Source organism: Protopterus annectens, chromosome 7.part0, assembly GCF_019279795.1.
Source record: "Protopterus annectens isolate FY-2018-M chromosome 7.part0, PAN1.0, whole genome shotgun sequence".
Lineage (NCBI taxonomy): Eukaryota > Metazoa > Chordata > Ceratodontiformes > Protopteridae > Protopterus > Protopterus annectens.
Window position 1 is genome coordinate 899,337,947 of NC_056739.1, and position 21,651 is coordinate 899,359,597.

Sequence of the window (21,651 nt, forward strand, 5' to 3'; positions counted from 1 at the left end):
TAGCATCCCTCAACCAGATATGGAAAAAGGTGGTCCAGGCTTAGACTATCAACCCTGACCTGTTAAAAGCTGTCAAGTTTCTGACGTCAGGGGACCTGTCCACAGTCAGGAATGATGAACAAGAGAGAGCAATGCAGCTCTGTATCAATAAAGGCAATCCTGTAAGACTGCTTCCCAGTTTACAGTATCCACCCTTGGAGTCTGCAGTCATGGTAGTTTTCACTTCTGTGATGCCATCAGAGATCCTCAATGGCAGCAGGCACCAATCATCAAGGAACAGGCACACAGAAATCCATCTCTAAAGCTTCTGCTACCACAGCCAACAAACCATGGTAAACACTCTTGGTACAGTCCCAATGGTAGCATTTTGCACTAGACTGGCAGCCACCAACAGAGAACTGAAGAACCCACCTGTGCACACCACAGGCATTTAAGTGCTGAAACACATCCATTATGGTTAGCAACAGCATTCAAACACCCTCCAACAGCACAGGCACACCACCTGGACAGTCTGCATTTGGACTTTCATGCACTGTGTGCGCTCACTGAAGTTGCTAAGGTCCAGGAAGGGACAGAAGCCTTGAGTCCCTTTCAAAACAGAAAAGAGGTGGGAACAGAACCTTAGGCCTTCTTCTTAAAGAGAGAGAACTCTCTACACCCCCTTGAAGAAGTACAGCCTGGGTCTTTCCACGAGCTCTAAGCAGACAGTCTGGTGTCTGAATGGAGCTTTTTTGGATGAGGTCCTAAGATCACTACAACATGGATGAACATGATCACATGGAAAACTCAATGGATCCTTGGTGTCTGCTCACAAAGATGAGTCATACGCTGATGGCTCCTTATGGGCACAAGCCCTCTGTGGAAGGAATGCAACTGCTGAACCAGTGGAGTTATCCTCAGTTTGTCTGGCAATGGAAGGGGCAGGATAGTGTAATGCTTGAGTGTTTTCAATGGTATGTAAAAAAGATTTTTCTTAGGGCAGCTGACAAGGCATAGAACAGGAAGAGCTAGAGGGAGACATGAATGTGACTCAGTTAGTTTGCTCACAGTGGTGACTACTCATTTCTTCAAGAAGACATCCACCATATCCTGAGAAGAATAGATTAACAAGGCCTTCACAATGAGAAAGAAATTGAGAATGGAATAATTGAAATTCTTCACAGAGCAAAAAGTCTCAGCCAAGCCAACCACGTGCAGGTACATGCCTCAGCCTGCTGCCACAGCATCAACACAATCAAAAATTACTGTTGGTCACGTGGAAGTTTGCTCTGGAAGCCTAAATCAGAGTCCTGACCACATTCATCTTCAGTCCAGACTCAAAATGTGAAAGAGGAAAGCACCATCATACCTGATTTCACAAGGGAGGACTAAAATCTGGAAAGTTGAGAAAGAGCAGCGAAGGACAAATAGTCATGATGTGGCAAAAATAAAACTCCTGACTACCATGGCCAAGGCTTTAAAATTCTTATTTGGCAGCAAGGTGGCAAAATGTCATAACCTTTGGGACTCTGCCAGACTAAGAAGATTTCAAAGACTTCAGCAAAAACATACATGTCACGGATCTTACTCCACTCTACTACAGGATTAAAGAGGATAACTGTTATCCAGGAAACATATGAACAGAGACTGGATGCTTCCAAGGTGTATACAACAGACTGCTTGATGACTGGTTCCACAGGGATGATGACAAAAAGCTCTTCCCCAATTACTCAGACATTCCTGGGGAGGAAGAAATGAGGGCTATACACCAACTCACACATGGGTTCACAAGTCTTATAATTTCTAATAAAGAGGTTCAGCCCTTAACTGTAGTAACTCTTAGGCCATCAGCATCCTAACAGGAAAAGGAAGGTCTCAAACCTCTGCTTCTCCATCAGTACCAGAATGGACAAACTCTTGGACAGCTAACACATCTACGGTATGGGCTTTAACTCATTAACCCGAGAACGCACCTCTGTGCGATAGGAATTTCTTCATGTTAACCCCGAGTGCCTTCCTGCAGCGCAAGTAAGTTTACAGCCCCTAATTTCAAGCTATTGGTAAAATATATGTTGAGAAAGTAACCGAAGGTTGTCAGTTACCTTATCAACTTAGGATTTATAGTGGAGGTACCTGATGGTCCTATTGGACTTTTTGTTAAATTCTTTGAATGCTCCCTGTCTTTTCTCCAGATTACAGCAAAGCCAGCTCCGTGTGCATTCCTCAATCATTTTTTTTCTTTTACAGGATTGTTCTGCTGTTAAAACTAGTGCCAGTAGTGCACTGAGTTCCAGGATTGTATTTGTTATGCTGCCTGAGGTTATTGATAGCTTCGGACTTAGATATGGTAGCCGTGTTTACTATAAGCTTGTGTTGTCATCAGGGCTGCAAGTAAAATGCTACTTTATGATTTTGCTTGTTTTTATCTTGTTTCTGGAGTTTATCGTTTATCGTTAAATCGTTTGTCTGGAATAAACAGAGTTCTTTTGGATTTAATTACGCTGGACTGTTTTTTATCAGCAACATAGAATATAGCTGCTTCACTGATAACCAACGGAAACCGTATATACTTTGTTTTTCCTTGGTGTCTGGAAGATTGGGGTTTGGTGAGCTTCTGCATCTACTGTTCTTGGTTTATACAAACTGCTTCGTGATTTGTTTTTGAACCATCTTTATGCTTTGCTTTGCCACTAAACTATTAGCTCTACAGCATATACAGTCACTTGCAACTGCAGTATGCAGTACAAGTACAATGTAGAAATATTGCACTGCTTCAAACAAACTGTTGAACTGATGCTATGGCTTGTAAATAATGTTTGCTACTGCTTATGCTAGTATATGATACTGTAGTGATGGATTATCTCAGCCTTATATGCTAATGTTATTTGAGTGCTGTAAAGGAAATGTTTTGCTTTGAACTGATGCCGCTTGAGCCTAACACCACCAAACAACTGAGTAGCTCATGTTAAAACTAATAGCATTCAAATAGCGTGTTGTTTTATTAGGCTGTGCATATCCTTTGAGTGCACTCGCTAATTGAATAATGCATATAGAAGCTTAAACTGCTGATCTGCTCAGTCATTTGTAATTTGTCACATAGTTCATGTGTTTCCCTACTAGGGGATCTAGGCGTGTCTCATATTTCCTGTACTTTCCAGCTAGGTGAACAAGGGATTATCGTGTAATTTGGCTAAACTGTTTTAGAGCTGATTAGCAGTTTGTACTTACAGGAGTTGTTCTACACACTCGTAGACTAAGGAGGATGTTCAGCAGTTGGAAGGGAATGGGAAATTTAAAATGGCTCCCTCAGTTGTAGGCACTTATGATACCTTGGGGCAGGAAATTAGGTGCAGGGAGGGTTTAGGCATAGAGTAGTGGGGCTACCACCTTGTAGAGAGCAAAGAGAAAATGAAAACTATCAGTAAGAGTATCTAGCTATGGTGAGGGATCTGGAGCTGTTGGCAGGAAAGGGAGCCAGTTAGTCAGTCAACAATAAGGACTCTTATAGGAGTAGTGCGTGTGAGTTGAAACAGGGTTTGTTATAGCAGAGAAGCAGACCATCAAGAGTGAAATGGGGTTTCGGGAGAGATTGATAGGGGTAGTATGTGCTAGATAAGTAGGGTAGAATTACCTGGTAATTTTTTGTGTAAATAGAGAAATTGCGATTTTAAGTATGTTGCAAAATTAACAGTAAAGGAATATAGTTGAAAGTCTTTGAAGAAAGATTACCCAGAATACCTGGTGGAAGGGGTAATTATTGAGGTTATAATGAGAGAGAAAAAATGTAGTCCAGTAATTAAACTATGTTTTCAAAACATGAACGGGACTAAAATAAAACACTGTTTGGAAATAATAAGGTTTAGATAGGGCTTAAATGCAAAGAAACACTTTCCTGTAGAAGATGTGCACATCGTTAGTTTATAGTCAGTAGTTTTTATTTTGTAATTGGATGTCTAGAAAGAAATCTTGGAGCAAATAGACATTAAAATTGTACTACTGAGGGCATTCTGAATAATGCTAGGTGAAATGCTTGTGCAGCATTCTATTTTGGAAAGAATTAAAGGAAGTTAACTGTAAGTGTAATAGTTACAAAACATTATGTAGGCATACTGAGAGATGAAAAAGTGGAGGAAGTATGCATTTTTGTTTTTGAAAAGACTGATGTTGATCAGAGAAAAGATTTAGACACTGAACATGAAAGGATGGAAAGGAGATGGCTGGATACATACCTTTCACTCAATCTATATGAACAAGGGAGTATAAAGCTTGAATTAAAAACTAAAAACCTGAGATATGCCCTGCTGAGATTTTAGACCCTTTGCTGTTAACGGACAGTATTTATAGTCATTGCTCCAAGGCATGGAAGGAATTTGCTCCAGCTGCACATAACCACAGCCATGATTCATAGAGCAAGGTGCACTTAGGCACAAGCTGCTTACTCAGCTTACAAAAATCTTAGGCAAGTGAAACAATAGTATGATGTAAACGAGGAATGCCTGAAATCTGTGTGACAAAATTATGTGAATGAGGTATTTGCCCTTTTGTGATTCCTAGCTGCTTTATTATGTCCCAACAGCTTCTCCACTGTTTGTCTTCACTGTGTTCCATGGTAAATCCAATTCTCAGTAAGATATAACTGCTGTACTACTTTGACGTAATTACTCTGGTCTTTGTCCTAACATATGGTAATAGCTCTATTACACCTGTCCAAGAAATATGATGCATATTACAACAGATAATGTGATGCAATTTCCCACCTGCACATTCAGTGTTCGTTTATGAATTTTTCATTTTGGTGCTTGTACATACCAGGAAATGTTACTGAACGGTTGTTTTGGGAAATCTTTCATTCTGGTGCCTGTGCATACATTATATTGAAGGGCTTGGGTGGGTGAATGCTTCATTTTGGTGGTACAGCAAAACTTACAGATGTTTCATTTGGGGAAGCGTTTAATTTTGGACATTGTGCATACATCAACATTCTACTGAAGGGGTTTCTTGGGTGAACTGGTGGTTGCACATACTAGAAAATGTTACTGAAGGCTTGTTTGTGGAAATGTTTCATTTCAGGTGCATGTATACCTGGACATAATTATGAGGATGTTGCTTGGGAAATAATTATTTGTGTATCAGGGACGTGCTTGTGCATACATGGTCTCACTGCTGAAGTGACTTCTGGGCCAATTTGTGTCATTTTGATGCCTGTGCATACAGAATGCAAACAACTGGAGGGGTTACTGGGGACATAGACAAAGTCAGTCTGCAAATTACACTGGGTTACATCACTTCTGCTTGTATTATTTTATTTGTGATTATACTGCCTGAATGAGATAAAGGTTATCACTCGCTTGCAAAGTTATTTACCAAGTGACTACTGACAGGATGGAGCTACCATATTTTTTGTTTATTTCTCCTGGCTTTGTCAGTCATGTGTGGAATTTAGATGGGAGGAAGGCCTCAGTAATACCTAAGTGTTATACTATTTGACTGACTCAGATATTCTCCTTACTGATGATAATGAGTCTGTGTTACATAATAGCTGCACAAGGTAATATAATGAATGCAAACTCAACAGGTTATGGGCAGCAGTTATCACCTGTGTCTCAGCATGCATACCTTTGCAGTAATGAAAGGAAGGTCATTATCACATAGCAATAGGTGCAGTTACAATATAGCAGTTAGTCATTATTACTTTTTGGGGAAAGTCTCAGCTGCTGTCAGTGTTATTCACATAAGTAGAAGTCGTTATCACTTTGATGAATTCACAAGTCAGGTTGTGTTTTTTCTCTGCTTTGCAACCCCTCATTCTTCATTGACTGCCTACTCTCCTAAACCCCTGATTTTTCTTGCTGTATATATGCATTATATGTATATATATGCATATATATATATATATATATATATATATATATATATATGTGTGTGTGTGTGTGTGTGTGTGTGCGTATATGGATATACATGTATGTACATTGGTCACACACACACACACACACACACACACACACACACACACACATATATATATATATATATATATATATATATATATATATATATATATATATATATACACACAATTGTGGTGGTTGATCTCAACATTTTCCTGAAGGGGTCATTTGGGTGAATGTTTCATTTAGGGACATGTGTATAACATGTAGTAATGAAGATGTTGGTAGGGGAAATAATTCATTTGTGTACCAGGGAAGTGCTTGTGCATACATGGTCAGACTGCTGAAGATTGTAATACAGATACAGTGTGACAAGTATAGGTTATCTATAGCTCAGGTTTCAGCAATGGTTATTATAATTTTTTGTTTATGTATCCAGCTTTCAAGAATAATGTATTATCTGTTAACAATATGCACGTACTGCATTTAGGAAAACTGATGGGTCTTATTGTAACCAGAGTGATGGTCAGATGCAATAACTGGCATTATTACTTTTGTAACTAATTCTAACATGGATTAACCAGATACGTTTGACATTTCTGCTTGTATTACTGTACTTCTGCTTATACTCAGTAGTTGGGCATGTTTCCACGCTTTGTCAGTCATGGGTGGAAATTAGGTGGTAGGAGGAAGGGCTCAATAACATCCAAGTTACTATTTTGACTGAATTATAACGGCATTGTCATTTTGTGTGGTCTGATATAATTCCTCGACAGATATGGAAAACAGCAAACAGTCAACGGGCAGCTCACAAGGCCAGATGTTTACAGAATTGGTTCATGCATGGCTTGATGCACAGTGTCGGCGTTCACCTAACTGCGGAGGGCATTGCATTGTTCTTGACTGACCTCCACAATGGTGTGAGGAGAGATATGCAGGATTGGTAACATGCAGCGTGTGGGAAGAATGGAAAACACCCATGACCAAGTAGGACCAGTATGGTAAGTAAAACTCTCTTATGAAATGTGTTCTGTAAAATATATTATTCTGAGTTTGTGCACATATGAAAGTTTGTTTTGGACTTAGGTTATGGAAATTATGAATTTTTTCATATTTTGGTAAATAACTTTGCAAGGGAGAGTCTGAATGTGCTAAGTAATACCTCATTTTGAAGACAGTACTGATAGTTCCAACATGGTAAAAGAATGGTGCCTGTATGTTGTACTCATAGGCAGATATCAAAGTTTGTTTTGGACTTAGGTTATGGAAATTATGGTTTTTATTCATATTTTGGAAGTAACTTTGCAGGGGAGCATCTGAATTTGTTAAGTAATACCTCATTTTGAAAAGATTATTTATAGTTCTAACATGGTAAAAGAATGGTGCCTGTATGTTGTACTCATAGGCAGATATCAAAGTTTGTTTGGAATTAGGTTATGGAAATTATGATTTTTTTTTCATATTTTGGTAAATAACTTTGCAAGGGAGCATCTGAATGTGTCAAGTGATATCTCATTTTGAAGAAGGTATTGCTGGTTCCAACATGGTAAAATAATTGTGCCTGTATGTTTGACACATGTGCAGATATGAAAGTTTGTTTCGGACTTAGGTTATGGAAATTATGATTTTTTCATATTTTGGTAAATAACTTTGCAAGGGAGCATGTCAGTGTGCCAAGTAATACCTCATTTTGAAGACAGTGTTACTCCTTACAACATGGTAAACGAACTATGTCTGTGCACTCTACACATGTACAGATATCACAGTTTGTTTAGTCTTGTACGATTATGAAAATTATACATTTACAATACTTTTCATTATTATGCCCATATCTTTGCAAGGGAGCATGGTGATCACACAAATGATGCATCATTTTGAAGCTGACATTCAGATGCACAACTTCTACACTGATATGTAGGCTCTGTCTGTTACAGGTGATGAGATATTATGCTTTGTTTATTTATCAGTTATGAAAATAATATATTAATCATATTTCTGTGTATATCTCAAGAAAGGAACATCACACAGTAATGGTTAAGGTATCATTTTAAAGCTGACATTCATATTAACAAATTACATTCAAATTGTATGGGTCTGCATGGTACATTGACCAAGATATTGTGCTTTGTTTTTCCAAAAGGTAAAAATATGCACAATATCGCATCCTTGCCAAATATTTAATAATGACTTTGATATACACTATCAACATTTACCCTGTTGGAAAGGTCAGTGTCTGTTGAACAACTTTCACATTTTTAGTGTAGCTCTTATAGTTAAAGAGTTATGAACATTTGTTTTCTGTATGGTTTTACAAATGGATTTTCTGAAAATGAGCTCAGGCTGCACTGTTGTTTCTATGGTGGAATTAAGCAGGCAGCTTTTCCTGAGCTGCTCCGGAGTGAATGAGTTAAAAAGGTATAGGGCATTAAGTATTCGGTACTTCCAGATGCCTTTAAAATCTGTAGCAGAAGCAGATAGACCTGTTACCAGGTCCACTGCTAGCATCAAGCTATGTCTCCTAAAGGTGCAAACCCAAATCTGTATGGAGAGAACCCAAAACACTTTAAACATCTGTCTAAAAATGAAAGCCTGTGGACAACTTCCCATTAGATTTCAGACTTCTGCTATTAGTCCCTGTGAAGGTAGGTCAAGTGGACTACCATTTACATATGGAAGCTAACCCTGACGGGCCTTGAGGGGAACTAAGGAGAAAATCCCTTAGCCCAGAGTATGACCAAAGAGCTACACCCCAACAATTCAAGGGACCACAACCAGGATTACACTGGTTATGGACATTCTATGCATCCTGCCTGCCTGACTGACAAGGAAAGGGATAGCTCTGACATACTAAGATGCACTCCCTTTCAAGGAGGGAGCCAGAGACACATCTCATCCAAACCCTTAATCATCTGAGGCAGTACAGGCATAAGCTCAACTTTTGCTGGTTAAGACGAAGCTTGCTAGCTATGAGGTGATTAGAAGAGTTGTTTCTGAAATAGGCTTCTCTCCTACAGGGTCTGACCCAAAATGTGCTCTCTGAATCCACTACCTTCTGATAATGCTCTAGCAGGTGTCTAGAGCTCCATTCAAGATTTCCCATTGATTTCAGTGGGAAGAAAAGTTAAACTACTTCAAGTGAAGCAAATTAAAAGTTTGTCATTTAATATCTGTAGATTGTTGAGTTTAATTACTAGCACTAACTGGCAATGCTTCACACTGTGCTCCTCTCTCAAAATGTAGACAGACAATTACAGTGAAGTTTTGACTTACTAACCAACAGCCACCTAAAAGCTTATAAGACTTTGCTGCTTTTGGCATCAAAGATGGGAACTTTTCAATTATTTAAATCAACAGAAAAGAACTAGGAAGGCTCTGGGGATAGGCATGCTCTCTTATCACAGCAGGTGATGCCACAGCATGCACCAGAATAATGCACATATCCCAAGTGTAGGAACTTCAGAAAAACATGCAGCAAGGGAATGAAAAATAAGATGAAGAGATATGCAGACTTATCAAAGAGGGTGCCTAGTGGTGGATATAGTTTAGCAGTATTAACCAATGCCTACAGAAGCAATACTAACTGAAAGCAAAATCTCATGCAAAGCAGTGTACTAACTCTTCTTGAACTAGCACAGCTACACAACTGCAGTTACAAAACCAAGTCAGATATCATGGAAATAAAACTTTTTTTGCAAAATCTTACAACAAAATAAATTGACATCACAGCAGCTAAAATTATGCAGTAGTCAGCACCAAGGTTCAGAAGGAAAAAACCCTGACTCTGTGCAGACAACCTGGGTTCAGTTAGCAACATGGGTATTAGAGGAGTTGACAGGAGAAGGGGAATGACAAACCAGTGCCTCTGCCTTTTTTGGGGGTTATATCATGCACCCACGATAGCAGTGCCCTAATGAGAGATGGCTGCCACACTATAAGGTGGACAGAGAATTGAGAGAAATATTACCATGTAGATGGGGGTTGGGTCGTTCAAAGCACCACTGCATCCCATCTAATGGTTTAAGCTCAACACCTCTTAGGGAAAGGTTTGTCTTAAATGAAAAATCCACTGCATGATGCAGTATGACATTCTCTCAACTGGTCTCTGTGACAGCTCATGCACCTAAGTCTGAGGGTCTTCCTTGGAGGGGGTACCTTTGGAGAACAAAGTCAGCATCAATGGTGGCAAAGGGGAATGAATGAATGAATAAAATGACACAGCCAAGAGGATAGCCTACCAGTTTCTCTGACTGAAAGCTGGAATATTTGAAAGATTCAAGTTACTGGATGGGTAATACTGCGCATAGGATGGCCTGTTGTAAGGAACAGAGGCTCTCTTCTCATCTTCATAGCCCTTCTTAGCTGCCTTCTTCTCTGCTTTTGTTAGTTTTTGCTCCTTTCGATCCATCAGCAGAAATTCATGTTCAAAAGGTTCCTTTATAAGGGGAAAAAAAGATTGTTATATTTTTCATAAAATTCTCCACAAAATAACACCTGACACTTCTTACAAAGTACACCAACAAGTATTATGTAGTACTCATTACACTGCTGCATTTATTCACTGCTACTTTACTATAAGGAGGTCTGCTTCATTTTTAGTCAAAGGCAATCAACTGAAAATGCTCCGTCTTTCCTTATGGTTCCAAACTAATCAACTCATTAAAGTATATGCAAAACTCACATAAATCATAACACAATGCTCTTTTACATTTCTGAATTCTCTACTACTTAAAATACTAAATACTTATTATTTGTACTTGCATTACTTTACTACATTTTGGTAGTTATTAATATTTAGTTGAAACTCTATCTGGAAACAAAAAAGTACAATAGTAGGAATTTAAGCAACAAACAATAACAATGTAACATTCCAATATAAAGATGAAAACATTCAGTAAATGTCACTTTCACTAAATGGCAAACTTGTGTGTTGAAACAACAAAGCCTACTTAGCTGATTGATCATTTGAATGAAAGTCCATTTAACTGAATAAAGGTTCATAGGCATGTACAAGGCTAGCTGCCCTTGGGGCTATTTTAAGCATAGCCAGTTTCCCTTTTTGTGCTCAAAATAACCCATCTCATTTGGTTATACATTGGCCTTACCCATTCCATGGTTGACAATTTTACATTACCCCTAAAGAGAATAACTGGGATCATAACAGATAATTTAAAGGGACCCATGCATGGGATAAAGCATTTAGGAGTTACCTTTGCCCAAGTGGTACAAGGGAAGTACTGTGGTAAATTTTCTGTTTCCCATCAACAGATCTATGTTGCACTTCACCATGGATAGGGATGAACTCTGTTTAATGTGGATGGGGAATCTGTTTCAGAGCAGCCGTATCCTCTGAGATATATCTGTCCCTCCAAACTGTTCTGTGGATATTGCAGAAGAGCTTTAAATCCCTAGATACACAGTATTTCTGAAGACGACATTTACTGAAGTGCACTAAATCCATCAGTAATGGGCCGGAGGATGCCTTGTAAGCCAGACACAATTCACCTCTTAGCAGTCTGTAGGATAATGAGTATAGTGACAAGGCTTTGAGTCAGTCATGTAGGACATATTGTTAAGGCTTGTATCCTTTTACTAAGGTATCTCTGTAGGCGTTCCAGTTGTTGCATCTGGACAGAAACATGCCAAAGGAGGCATTACATTTAATGATTGTCCAAATGAAGGCCGAGTAAAGGGGGGCAATGATATCCCTAGATCTAGACACAGCCCCTTTAATTATAAGCTGTGCAATATAGCACTTTCTTACAATTGATACATACTGTCCAAATGTTAGGTCACTGTCCACAGAAGTTCCCAAATGTGGAACAACTGGGTTGACTCTTGGGGCATACTGTCAATGTGATAGTTCTCTGGGGTAGATGAATTTCCAAAGGATACAGTAATTCGTGTTTTGGAACTTAGTTTTAGTCCATCATTTTGGCACATTATTTACTTGGAACAAACCTTACTGAAGAATGAAGGATGGCAAAATCATGAGAGGATTCAATGACTGCTCCTAGCTTGCAGTCATTTGCAAATTCATTCAGAGCCCTTTGGTACTGGCTTTTACTTCAGGAAAAATAGATGCCAAACAGAAGAGGTCCCAGCATAGAACCCTGGGAGACTCCACTGGTGACTGGTCTCTTTGTGGAGGTAAGCTCCTTTATTTTGATTATTTGCTTCCCATTTGGGAAAGCCAGTGGGACAACACAAGGGTCTATTACCAAATTATTTAGCTTTTCTACTATGCCCAAGTGGGGAATTGTGTCAAAATCTTTGGCCAAGTTGAGGTATGCAGTGTTGTACCATTTTGCCTTCATTCACTGCTCTGGTGGCCTTTTCAAAAAAATCCATGAGGGCGAGTAAGCATGACCTGCCCTTGACGAATCCAAACTAAGATGGGTTCGGTGTTTGGAAGTTCCCTATATCTTGAACAGTTACTTCTATGGTAAGTCTTCCTACGGCTTTGCATATGAGGCTAATCAGACTTTAAGGATCTGTAATGGCCTGGGTCTGTGGAAGGCCTCCCCTATGCACAGGAATGACTGTTGCTGTCTTCCACTCACTTGGTACAAACCCTGCATAGAGGTTGAGCTTGAACAGTGTTGTTAGGGGTGTGGCTAAATCTTGCTTTATGCTGTTTAAGACGTATCTAGAGATATTATCAGGCCCCATTAATGCAGTTCTTTTGGCTTTTTAAAGCATTTTTTTTAACTTGGTCTTGTGTGACAGACGGAGGTGAGCTAGTTTCAGCTATATATCTTGAGGGACAGACAAAGGGGAGAGAGGAATTATTTTATTTATTTATTTAACATTTGTTTACAGGCCAAGTCCGACAAATAAACAAAATATAGCATACATAAGAAAATACAAATTTGTTACATCTTGACGACAAAATCTAGGCTTTGAACATAACTAGTACTATTTGTAAAGTATGACTTATGTCAAGATATAAAGTTAAGACAAGTCAGTAGGAATAAAGGATCAAAATATGGGGAAGAAATTGGACATGGTTGAGATATACTGTGATGTATCAGAGCATTCATGAGGGGTTAATACAAGAACATAACCACTTATTTTTTTAGATAAGCTTTAAGTGATGTCTTAAAGTGGTTAGTGGATAAGACAGAGAATGGATTTAGGAAGGGAGTTCCATATACGAGACATAGTCTCCTGCAGTGTTGTTGGCCTTGGAGACGGTGAGTAAGTTCTTACTGTTAGAGCAAAGTGGTCTGCTGGAACTGTAAGGAAGGATGAGATTTTGCAGTGCAGGGGTTCTGGTTGGTTGTGTTACAACTGAGTTAGAGATAGTTGGTTGTAAAGAATAATGTTAGGAAGCTCAAGCCAGTCTAGTACCTTTAATGCTGTACAATGATGTGTTCTATACGGCAGTCAGACGCAAACTTAGCAATTTTATTACAACATGCCTTTAGCTTAGATAAGTCAGTTTTCCTTAGATCAGTTAAAATTGGAGAGGTATATGGTAGAGTGGAGAGCAGATGGGTTTATGCTAATATAACTTTGGCCATTGTGGTCAGGAACCTTTTGTGCCTATATAGACTTCCAAGTTTTTTATGGATTTTTTTATAGTTAGGGAGACATGCAAGTCAAATTTTAGGTTATTGTCTATTTCCACTCCAGGAAGCTTTGTATGGGTTATCGGGGAGATGACAGTATTGTCTTTGGCTATTATGTTACATGGTGGGCATGAGATAGAGGTCTTGTTAAGTTGGAAGAGTAATAATTTAGTTTTATTTTGGGTACAGGATTAGATGGGCATTGGCTAACCATGTTTCAAGAGAAGTGAAAGATTCTTGTGTTTGAGAATGAAGATCTGAAAGAGAAGTGGTAGCACACATAGTGTTGAATCATCTGCATACTGTACTATACAACCATGTGGAGTATCTGTATATAGATTAATAGTAAAGAGGGAGAAAAAGAGAGGGCCCAAGATAGATCCTTGGGGGACACCAATGGATAAAATAAGGAGTGGAGATAGGTCACCCTGCCATAGAACAGAATGTTGATGGCCAGATAAACAGTTATGAAACCATGTTGCGGCAGATGGTCAGAAGGATAGTTCAGTTAGTACATCTATTAGTTTGAAATGGGAGACCATATCAAAAACTTTTGACAGGTCTACAAAGATGGCAGACACAAAGTTGTTATTCCTGTGATGCTTTACAGTATTAGTGAAGGATAAGAGAGCTGTAGTGGTACTATGTGATGGGCAAAACCCATGCTGACTGTTTGAGAGAAGGTTATTTGTTAGTAAGAATTTGGCCGATAGTTTGTCAGTTCTGTGGAAGGTACCCCTTTATGAAGTGGGATTAAATGGGAAATTTTCCACAGTTGAGGGACCTTGTTTTCGAGAATGGATCTATTTATAAGGATTGATACTGGGAAGGCTACTGATTCAGCTGCAATTTTGAGGTGTTCACTGGGTAAGTTATCTAGGAATAAATTTAGAGGTGAATATATCGGCTAAGTAGGTTCACTATATCTTCAACCTCACTGTAGGTAACACTGTTCACAAATCAGCTCACTGTATTGTTGCAGTATGCTTTTGAGATTAAGAACATAACTAAAAAATGCCTTGTGATTGTTATTGTCTTGGATAGCTACATTAGCCTCAAACTTTGCTTTGGTGGATTTTATTAGGCTCCTGAGTTGTTTATTTCAGTGGCAAGGGCTTTAACATTCTGGGAATTACAGTTCTTACTTTTGGTCAAAATGTTTTGCCTCTTATTATAAAGCTTGTTGATATTATGGTTACACCATGCGGGTTTGTTTCTGGGATTTGCCCTGCACTTATTGCTACAGGGTACAGCTGCATCGATGTTTACATGCAGGCATAGGGTGGTGGTGTATGTTTCTGCATATTCAGTGGAGCTAACTTGGATTGATTGGGATTTGAAGCTTGCCAAGGTATCACTTAGGAGTAGGTAGTTTGCCTTAAAGAAATTTCTAAAGGTACCTTGGGTGGACAGGCTCTCTGGTTTCAGTTTTACTTCAAAGGAAACTGTGTTATGGTCTGACATAAGTGTTGAAGATATGCCAGGGATGGTGCACAATACTTCCACATTAGTAAGGGAAAAGATCCAAGATGTTATTTCCCCTGGTGGGTACTCTGTCAATACAAATGCCCTGGAAGAATTAGTCAAAGATCAGGAATCTCTGTGACTGTGCACTAGTGGTGGTGTAGGTTTGCCAGTCTATAGATAGACAGTTTAGATCACCTAGGAAAATCGTACTGGGTTTAATACTCAGTGATTCTAGTTCCTTGTAGACAGGTGTTGTGGCTTTCTTGTGTTACAGAGGGAATTCTATAATTAGCTAATATATGGTATGGGACCCTTCTGATGGTTATTTGGAAATGGAGAAGCTCTAGAGCATCCTGCTGCTTTCCCAGCCTTGAAGCGAATCTTCTGAGTGTAGAATGAGACACCTCCACCTCACCCATCCTCCTGTGCAGTAGCTGGTAGGCATTATAGCCCTGCACAGCCAGAGTGCTGTGCCCTACTATAAACCATATACCATAGCTATTATGCCAGGTACTGTAATACAAAAGTATAACATGCATAAATATATTGTAAAGCTTGCTCTGGTGATTGGTGTTAACTATATATAACCCCTGCTGGTGTGGTTACCCTTAGTGCTCAGCCAGTAATTCCCCAAGTGTGCTATTTTTATTTTTCTCCACATCTATAAAACTATGGAGTGAGTATGGGGTCCGAATAGAGAGATGATAAAACCAACAAGCAAAAGAGAGTAGTTTTGCTGGAATTTAATTCAGCCTCAAGTTTTAGTGAGTACCTTCAGAGGTGGACCCTGTTTTTACAAAATTTTACCAAGGAGACACTGATATATAGACTTATTTTTATGTAATATATATCAAAGACAGAAGCAGGTTAAAAAATAAAAATACAGCTGGATGCACAAAGGATAAAAAAGTGCCCAATCCTGGTTGGCACACTGGCACCAGGAATGGATAAAATGACAGTGTAGAATCCTCAAGACACAGAAACATTGCAACAATGGGGTTAGGCAGGGAGGGCACCCCCCCCCCACCCATTGTAGAAGGTAGTAGTAGTCCAGAAAAAACACAAAAACTAACAGGCCAAAAACAGCCTACTGAGGTTAAGCAAGAAATTATGTATTGCTACTATTATGTAAGAAGCCCATAATTTCTGGATAGAAGATGCACAAAAAGATCAAGACAGAAATTATATGAAAGAAAAATACTTGCACAAGAAAAACTGTTAAAAGCTTCAAATGCAAAGTTGTGATCATTAATACAACAGACTCATGAAAAACATGATATAGACCAACAGATTTTTGAAAGATATAAAAAAGAAAAGTACAGTTTTGTACCTACCATAAATGTAGATGTCCGAACAGGATAGCATCTGCAGTCATAACAAATGGGTTGTCCTGTCGTCAGGCAGCCCCTCGGTCGGCCGGATTCCAAAGTCTGGGTCTGGCCTCGGCTGGTGTCGCACTTCACCCGACGTCATCTCTGCTGGTCTTCGGGTATAAAGGCATCAGCCGACGCCATTTTCCTCAGTGTTTCGTGCCCCAGATGCCAGTTGCCTTCTTGGAAAACTAAATTTTTGGTAAATGCCAATGTTTCCAAAAAAAGGTAGGCAAACACAAAAAATAAGCATGTATGTACATATATACAAACAAATACACCATAAGAGATCCCCCCCCAGCTAGCTATTAGGAGGGTAAATACCTAGGAATACCACAGAGGGGAAGGAGGGTGGGTAATCCTGACTGCAGATGCTATCCTGTTCGGACATCTACATTTATGGTAGGTACAAAACTGTACTATGTCCTTCAAGGATGCATCTGCAGTCATAACAAATGGGTAGAATACCATAGCCAAACTAGGGGAGTAGGAAGAAGAATTATGGTGTAGTTAGGATCCCTTGCAATACAGCAGTGGCAAAACCTGCTCGGGATCTAGAGTATAGAGGTAAGTTATAATGCTTGGCAAATGTATGCACGGAGGTCCAAGTAGCCGCCTCAATAATGTCCTTGGTTGCCACTCCTCGTAAGAAAGCTGTGGTAGTGGCTGTAGCCCTTGTAGAGTGAGGTCTTATGTTCTGTGGAATTGGTTTTCCATGGTAGGAGTAACAGAATCTTATGCAATTTCCTATCCATTTGGAGATTGTCTGTTTGGAAATTGCTTTTCCTTCCCTTCCTATTGCATAGGCTACTAAAAGCTGGTCAGTTTTTCTGTTACCTTTGGTTCTGTCCAGGTAGTAGCGTAACTGTCTATGTACATCCAAGGTATGCAGCAGTCTTTCCCCCCTGTTCTGTGGATTGGGAAAGAAGGTAGGTAGGTGGATTGCCTGGTTCAGAGACACTCTGGATACCACCTTAGGCATAAATGTAGGGTTAGTTCTCATGGACACTCTATCTTGATGGAAGATTAGGAAGGGTTGTACTGCCATTAAGGCCTGTAGTTCCGAAACCCTTCTTGCTGAAGTAATTGCCAGTAGGAAAGCAGTTTTCCATGATAGGTGTTGAAGATTTGCTGTTGCTGCTGGTTCAAATGGAGGGAGTGTCAATTTTTCTAGCACAAAGTTCAAGTCCCATGCTGGTAAAGGTGGTTTCCTAGGAGGTTTCACATTCTTGATTCCTCTGAGGAACTGCCTGAGTAGAGGATGTGAGAAGACAGGGGGATCGTAGCTGTATTCTGCAGAAATAGCTGATGCATGTATCTTGATGGAGGAATAGGACAGGCCTGTATGGAGAAGCTCTGCCAAGTACTCCAGGATGTTAGCAATATCTATCTTTGACACATCTTTTCCTCTTTCAGTACTCCAAATGACAAACCTTTTCCATTTTCCTGCATAGTTCCTTCTTGTTGAAGGTCTGCGGGCTTCAAGGATAATGTCTTTAACCCTTTGGGATAAATCTGGGTTAGTTGCTGTTATGTGATGTACCAGGCAGTCAGTTGCAGAGTTTTTAGGTTTGGATGCATGATGTTGTAGTTGTTCTGAGTTAACATCAAAGGCATCAGGGGTAGTGTCCACGTTCTCCCCAGAGACATGCTCCTCAGCAATGGATACCAGTGTTGTCTTGGCCAATTTGGAGCTATCAGGATTATCCTTGGACGTTCCTCTTTGATTTTCAGTAGTACCTTGTGCATCAAAGGAAGTGGTGGAAATGCATATGCTGTCAGGCCTTTCCAACTGAAGGATAGAGAGTCCACCTTCCATGCAAGTGGGTGGTATGTCCTTGTGCAGAATTTCTTGAGCTGGTGATTGAGTGGGGATGCGAATAGGTCTATTTGTGGCATTCCCCATTTCTTTGTGATGGCCTTGAAGATGTCCGGGTGTAGCATCCATTCGTGAGCATCCGAGGTAGTTCTGCTTAACATGTCTGCTAGGGTGTTTTCTTTTCCGGTACAAATATTGCCTGTAACTGGATGTTGTAGCTCAGAGCCATATTCCAGAGGTCCAGAGTCATTCTGCATAGGGGGTATGAATGAGTGCCTCCCTGTTTGTTGATGTACCACATGACTGTGGTGTTGTCTGTCCTTATCATTAAATGGCCTTCTTTGAGGAATGGTCTGAAATTCTGGATTGCTAGTTTTACTGCCAGCATTTCTTTTTGATTTATGTGCAGGTGCAGCTGGTCTGGAGTCCATAATCCTTGTATGCATTTGTCCAGCATGTGTGCCCCCCAGCCTAGGTCTGAGGCGTCCGTTGTGATGGTTTGGCATGCTTGAAAGTTGTGGAAGGGCAAGCCTGGGTTTGACTGGCATGCTTGAGCCCACCATAGGAACTCTTGTTTCAGGCATGGGATTAGTGGGATTTCGGTTTCTAAGCTGTGCTTGTGTTGAGACCATAAATTCTTTAGGTACCACTGTAGCTTCCTCATATGCAGTCTGGCATGGGGGACCAGGATTATGCATGATGCCATGAAGCCCAAGGCCTGCAGTACTTTTCTTGCTGTTAGTTTGTTCTGCTTTGTTAATGCCAAGAAGTAAAGAGGGAGTTGTTCTTATTTTTCTGCAGTTAGGAATGCCATCTGTTTTACTGTGTCCAATTCCGCACCCAAGAATGTTCTTGTTTGGGATGGTATCAGTCTTGACTTTTTTAAATTGACTGTGTATCCCAGGGCTTGTAGTAAGCAAATGACTCTTTGTAAGTCTTTTGTCAGCTTGCTTTTGTTGTCCGCTTGTATCAGGCAGTCGTCCAGGTATGGATAAATTTGGATTCCCTGTAGCCTGCAATGAGCGATTACTGATGCCAGGCATTTTGTGAATACTCTGGGCGCAGTAGATAAGCCAAAGGGCAATGCTGAGAATTGATAATGCTCTGATCCTGCAAGAAATCTGAGGTATCTTCTGCAATTTGGTCGTATGGGGACGTGCAGGTATGCCTCCTTGAGATCTAGAGTTACCAGCCAACACTCCTTGCCCAGCATGGGAAGAAGTTGCTGTAGGGTCAGCATTTTGAATTTTGGGACAATGATGAATGTATTTAAAACGGACAGGTTGAGAATAGGTCTCCAACTTTTCTCTTTTCTTGGTACTAGGAAGAGTCTGGAGTAGAATCCTTTGCCCTGTTCTGTCAGTGGTACTCTTTCCACAGCTCTCATCTTTGTTAATTGAGCTATCTGCTTTAGAGCTTCTGTTTTTTGATTTGGAGGTAGGTTTGGCATTCCTCTTTTTACTGGTAAGGTGTGGAAGTGAAACCTGTAGCCTTGGTCTATGGTCTGCAAAATCCACTTGTCTTTTGTGATATAGTGCCAATTTTTTGAAAATAAGGCTAACTTTCTGCCTAAAGGTGCTGCTACTTGTTCCCTGGTAGGCGGTGTCAGAGCCAAGTCACTGTGATTGTACTGTTGCAGTGGCAGTGGTTGTGTCTGTGCCTCGCTGGTTATTGCCTTGCCACTGGCGTCCTCTGTAGGCACGTCCTCTGGATTGATTTCTGCCTCTGGAACGTCTATTCCTGCCTCTCTGAGATTTTGAGGAGTCTGGAAAGGACCAATTTTTGTAAGGCCAGTTCCTGCTAAACCTTGGGGGCTGAACCTGTAAGAAATCCTTAACTGTTTGTACAGATTTTGCCTTCTCTTCCATTTTCTTCATTACTTGCTGAGCAGGAGTACCAAATAGACTGGCCTTATCCATAGGAGCATCTAACAGCTTTGCTTTAACATGATCCGGCAAGACCTGTTCTTTCAACCATGCATGCCTTCTTATAACTGTGCCAGTCATGGCTGATCTAAATGAAGCCTCCAGTGCATCATAGCCACATTTTAAAGAATGGTTACTAACCTGCTGAATGTTATTCACCATTTCTAAAACATATTTCTTATCTAAGGAGTCATCAGAGGACAGTTTCTTAGTTAACTGATCAAGCATAAACTCTTGGTATTGGATCATATGAAAATGGCAGTTCAAAGCTCTAGCTGAGAGAGTAGCAGAGGTGTAAACTTTTTTCCCCCATCTCTCTAAGGATCTGGATTCCCTTTCGGAAGGGAGAGGGTTTTTTGCTGAGGTCGAAGCTACTGCCTTAGGCCCCTGGGAGATAGTCTCAGGATCTGCAAGTGGGGCCTTGTATAGGTGGTGATGAGTGTCTGGTACCCTGTAAAACCTATCTGGTTTGGCAGGGGCTGGAGGTAAAGTATCAGGAGCAGTGCAAACATCATTAAATGCATCATCCACAACAGGCAGAACTGGAGGTATAGCTAAGGGCCTATGTTGTGGTAAGTGTAGAAAGGTCCTAAGCCTTTTTCTTGAATCTGAGAAATCTTGTCCCTGCCATTGGAATTGTTCTCTCATGGCATGTAAGGTTTCCCCAAAGGAAAATTCCTCTGGTGGAGAGGCAGATGGAATAGATTCTTCAGCATCGGAATCTTCATAAGTAGAAAAAGGAGCCTCTGGATGGTCTGTAATGTCTGAGTCATCCGAAGAATCATCAGAGGACACTGGCTCTGGGGGCTCTGCTCTAGGTCTCTTTTCTGGAGGCTGAGAGGCCCTGTCTGGGTGAGATTGGGATCCCCTAATTAAAGAGATGAGATCCTCTGCCAGAGTAAGCATCTGTGAACTGGAACTGGGCCTGTGTGAGGGGGGCTTAACAGGCACTGATTTAGCAGTTTTGGCTGCTTTAGCCCTGGCAAAGACCTTAATAGACATGGCTGCAGGAGGCCTAGCAGCACCACGTGCTGGGGTAGAGACATCCAAAGGGATGGTGTCTGATAATTCAATAGGAACCACATTAGTAGGCAAAACTTCAGAGGCCGATTCAACTAGGGTAGCAGGAGCCTCGGTAGTAGTCATGGATTCGGCTGAAGATTGACCCGTTTGCTCGGTTTCGGCCGAAACCGAGACACTCGCGGTTTGCTTAACCGTGGTTTCGGCCGAAACCGCGGACCGCGAGTGTCGGTCTTTTTCTTTGCGTTTTTTAACAATTTGAGTAGTCGGAGGATCCGACGGCATAATGTATGCAAAATCTGAGCCGAAAAACTGTTCAGCAAACTCCGACCGACGCCTAAGCATTCGTCGGTTGAAGGAAGCACAGGCTAAACAGGCTGCTACGACGTGGTCTGGGCCTAAACAAGGTAGGCAGTAAGAGTGGAAATCTTTATGAGGTATTTGTTTCCCACAAGTTAAACAGTTATTTACTTTTTCTGACATCGGCTGAGGCAAGAAAGAGTCCCCAACGGGGTACTTAGCTTTTTAGAAGTCTTCGAAGTAGTATTTGGTAGTAGTAATCTCTGGATCTGACCGACCGGCACATGCGAACAGCTTCTGCTTCGGGCACCA

General features: G+C 40.6%; 1 protein-coding gene across 1 annotated transcript in view; it reads right to left on the bottom strand.

The window, feature by feature from the left end:
- Positions 1 to 21,651, bottom strand: part of RAD54L2 (RAD54 like 2) — a 2,252,401-nt gene that overhangs the window by 517,432 nt on the left and 1,713,318 nt on the right. The window contains exon 19 of the mRNA XM_044077481.1: positions 10,103 to 10,299. Within this exon, the coding sequence (XP_043933416.1) occupies positions 10,103 to 10,299 (197 nt within the window). The remainder of the gene's footprint in view (positions 1 to 10,102; positions 10,300 to 21,651) is intronic.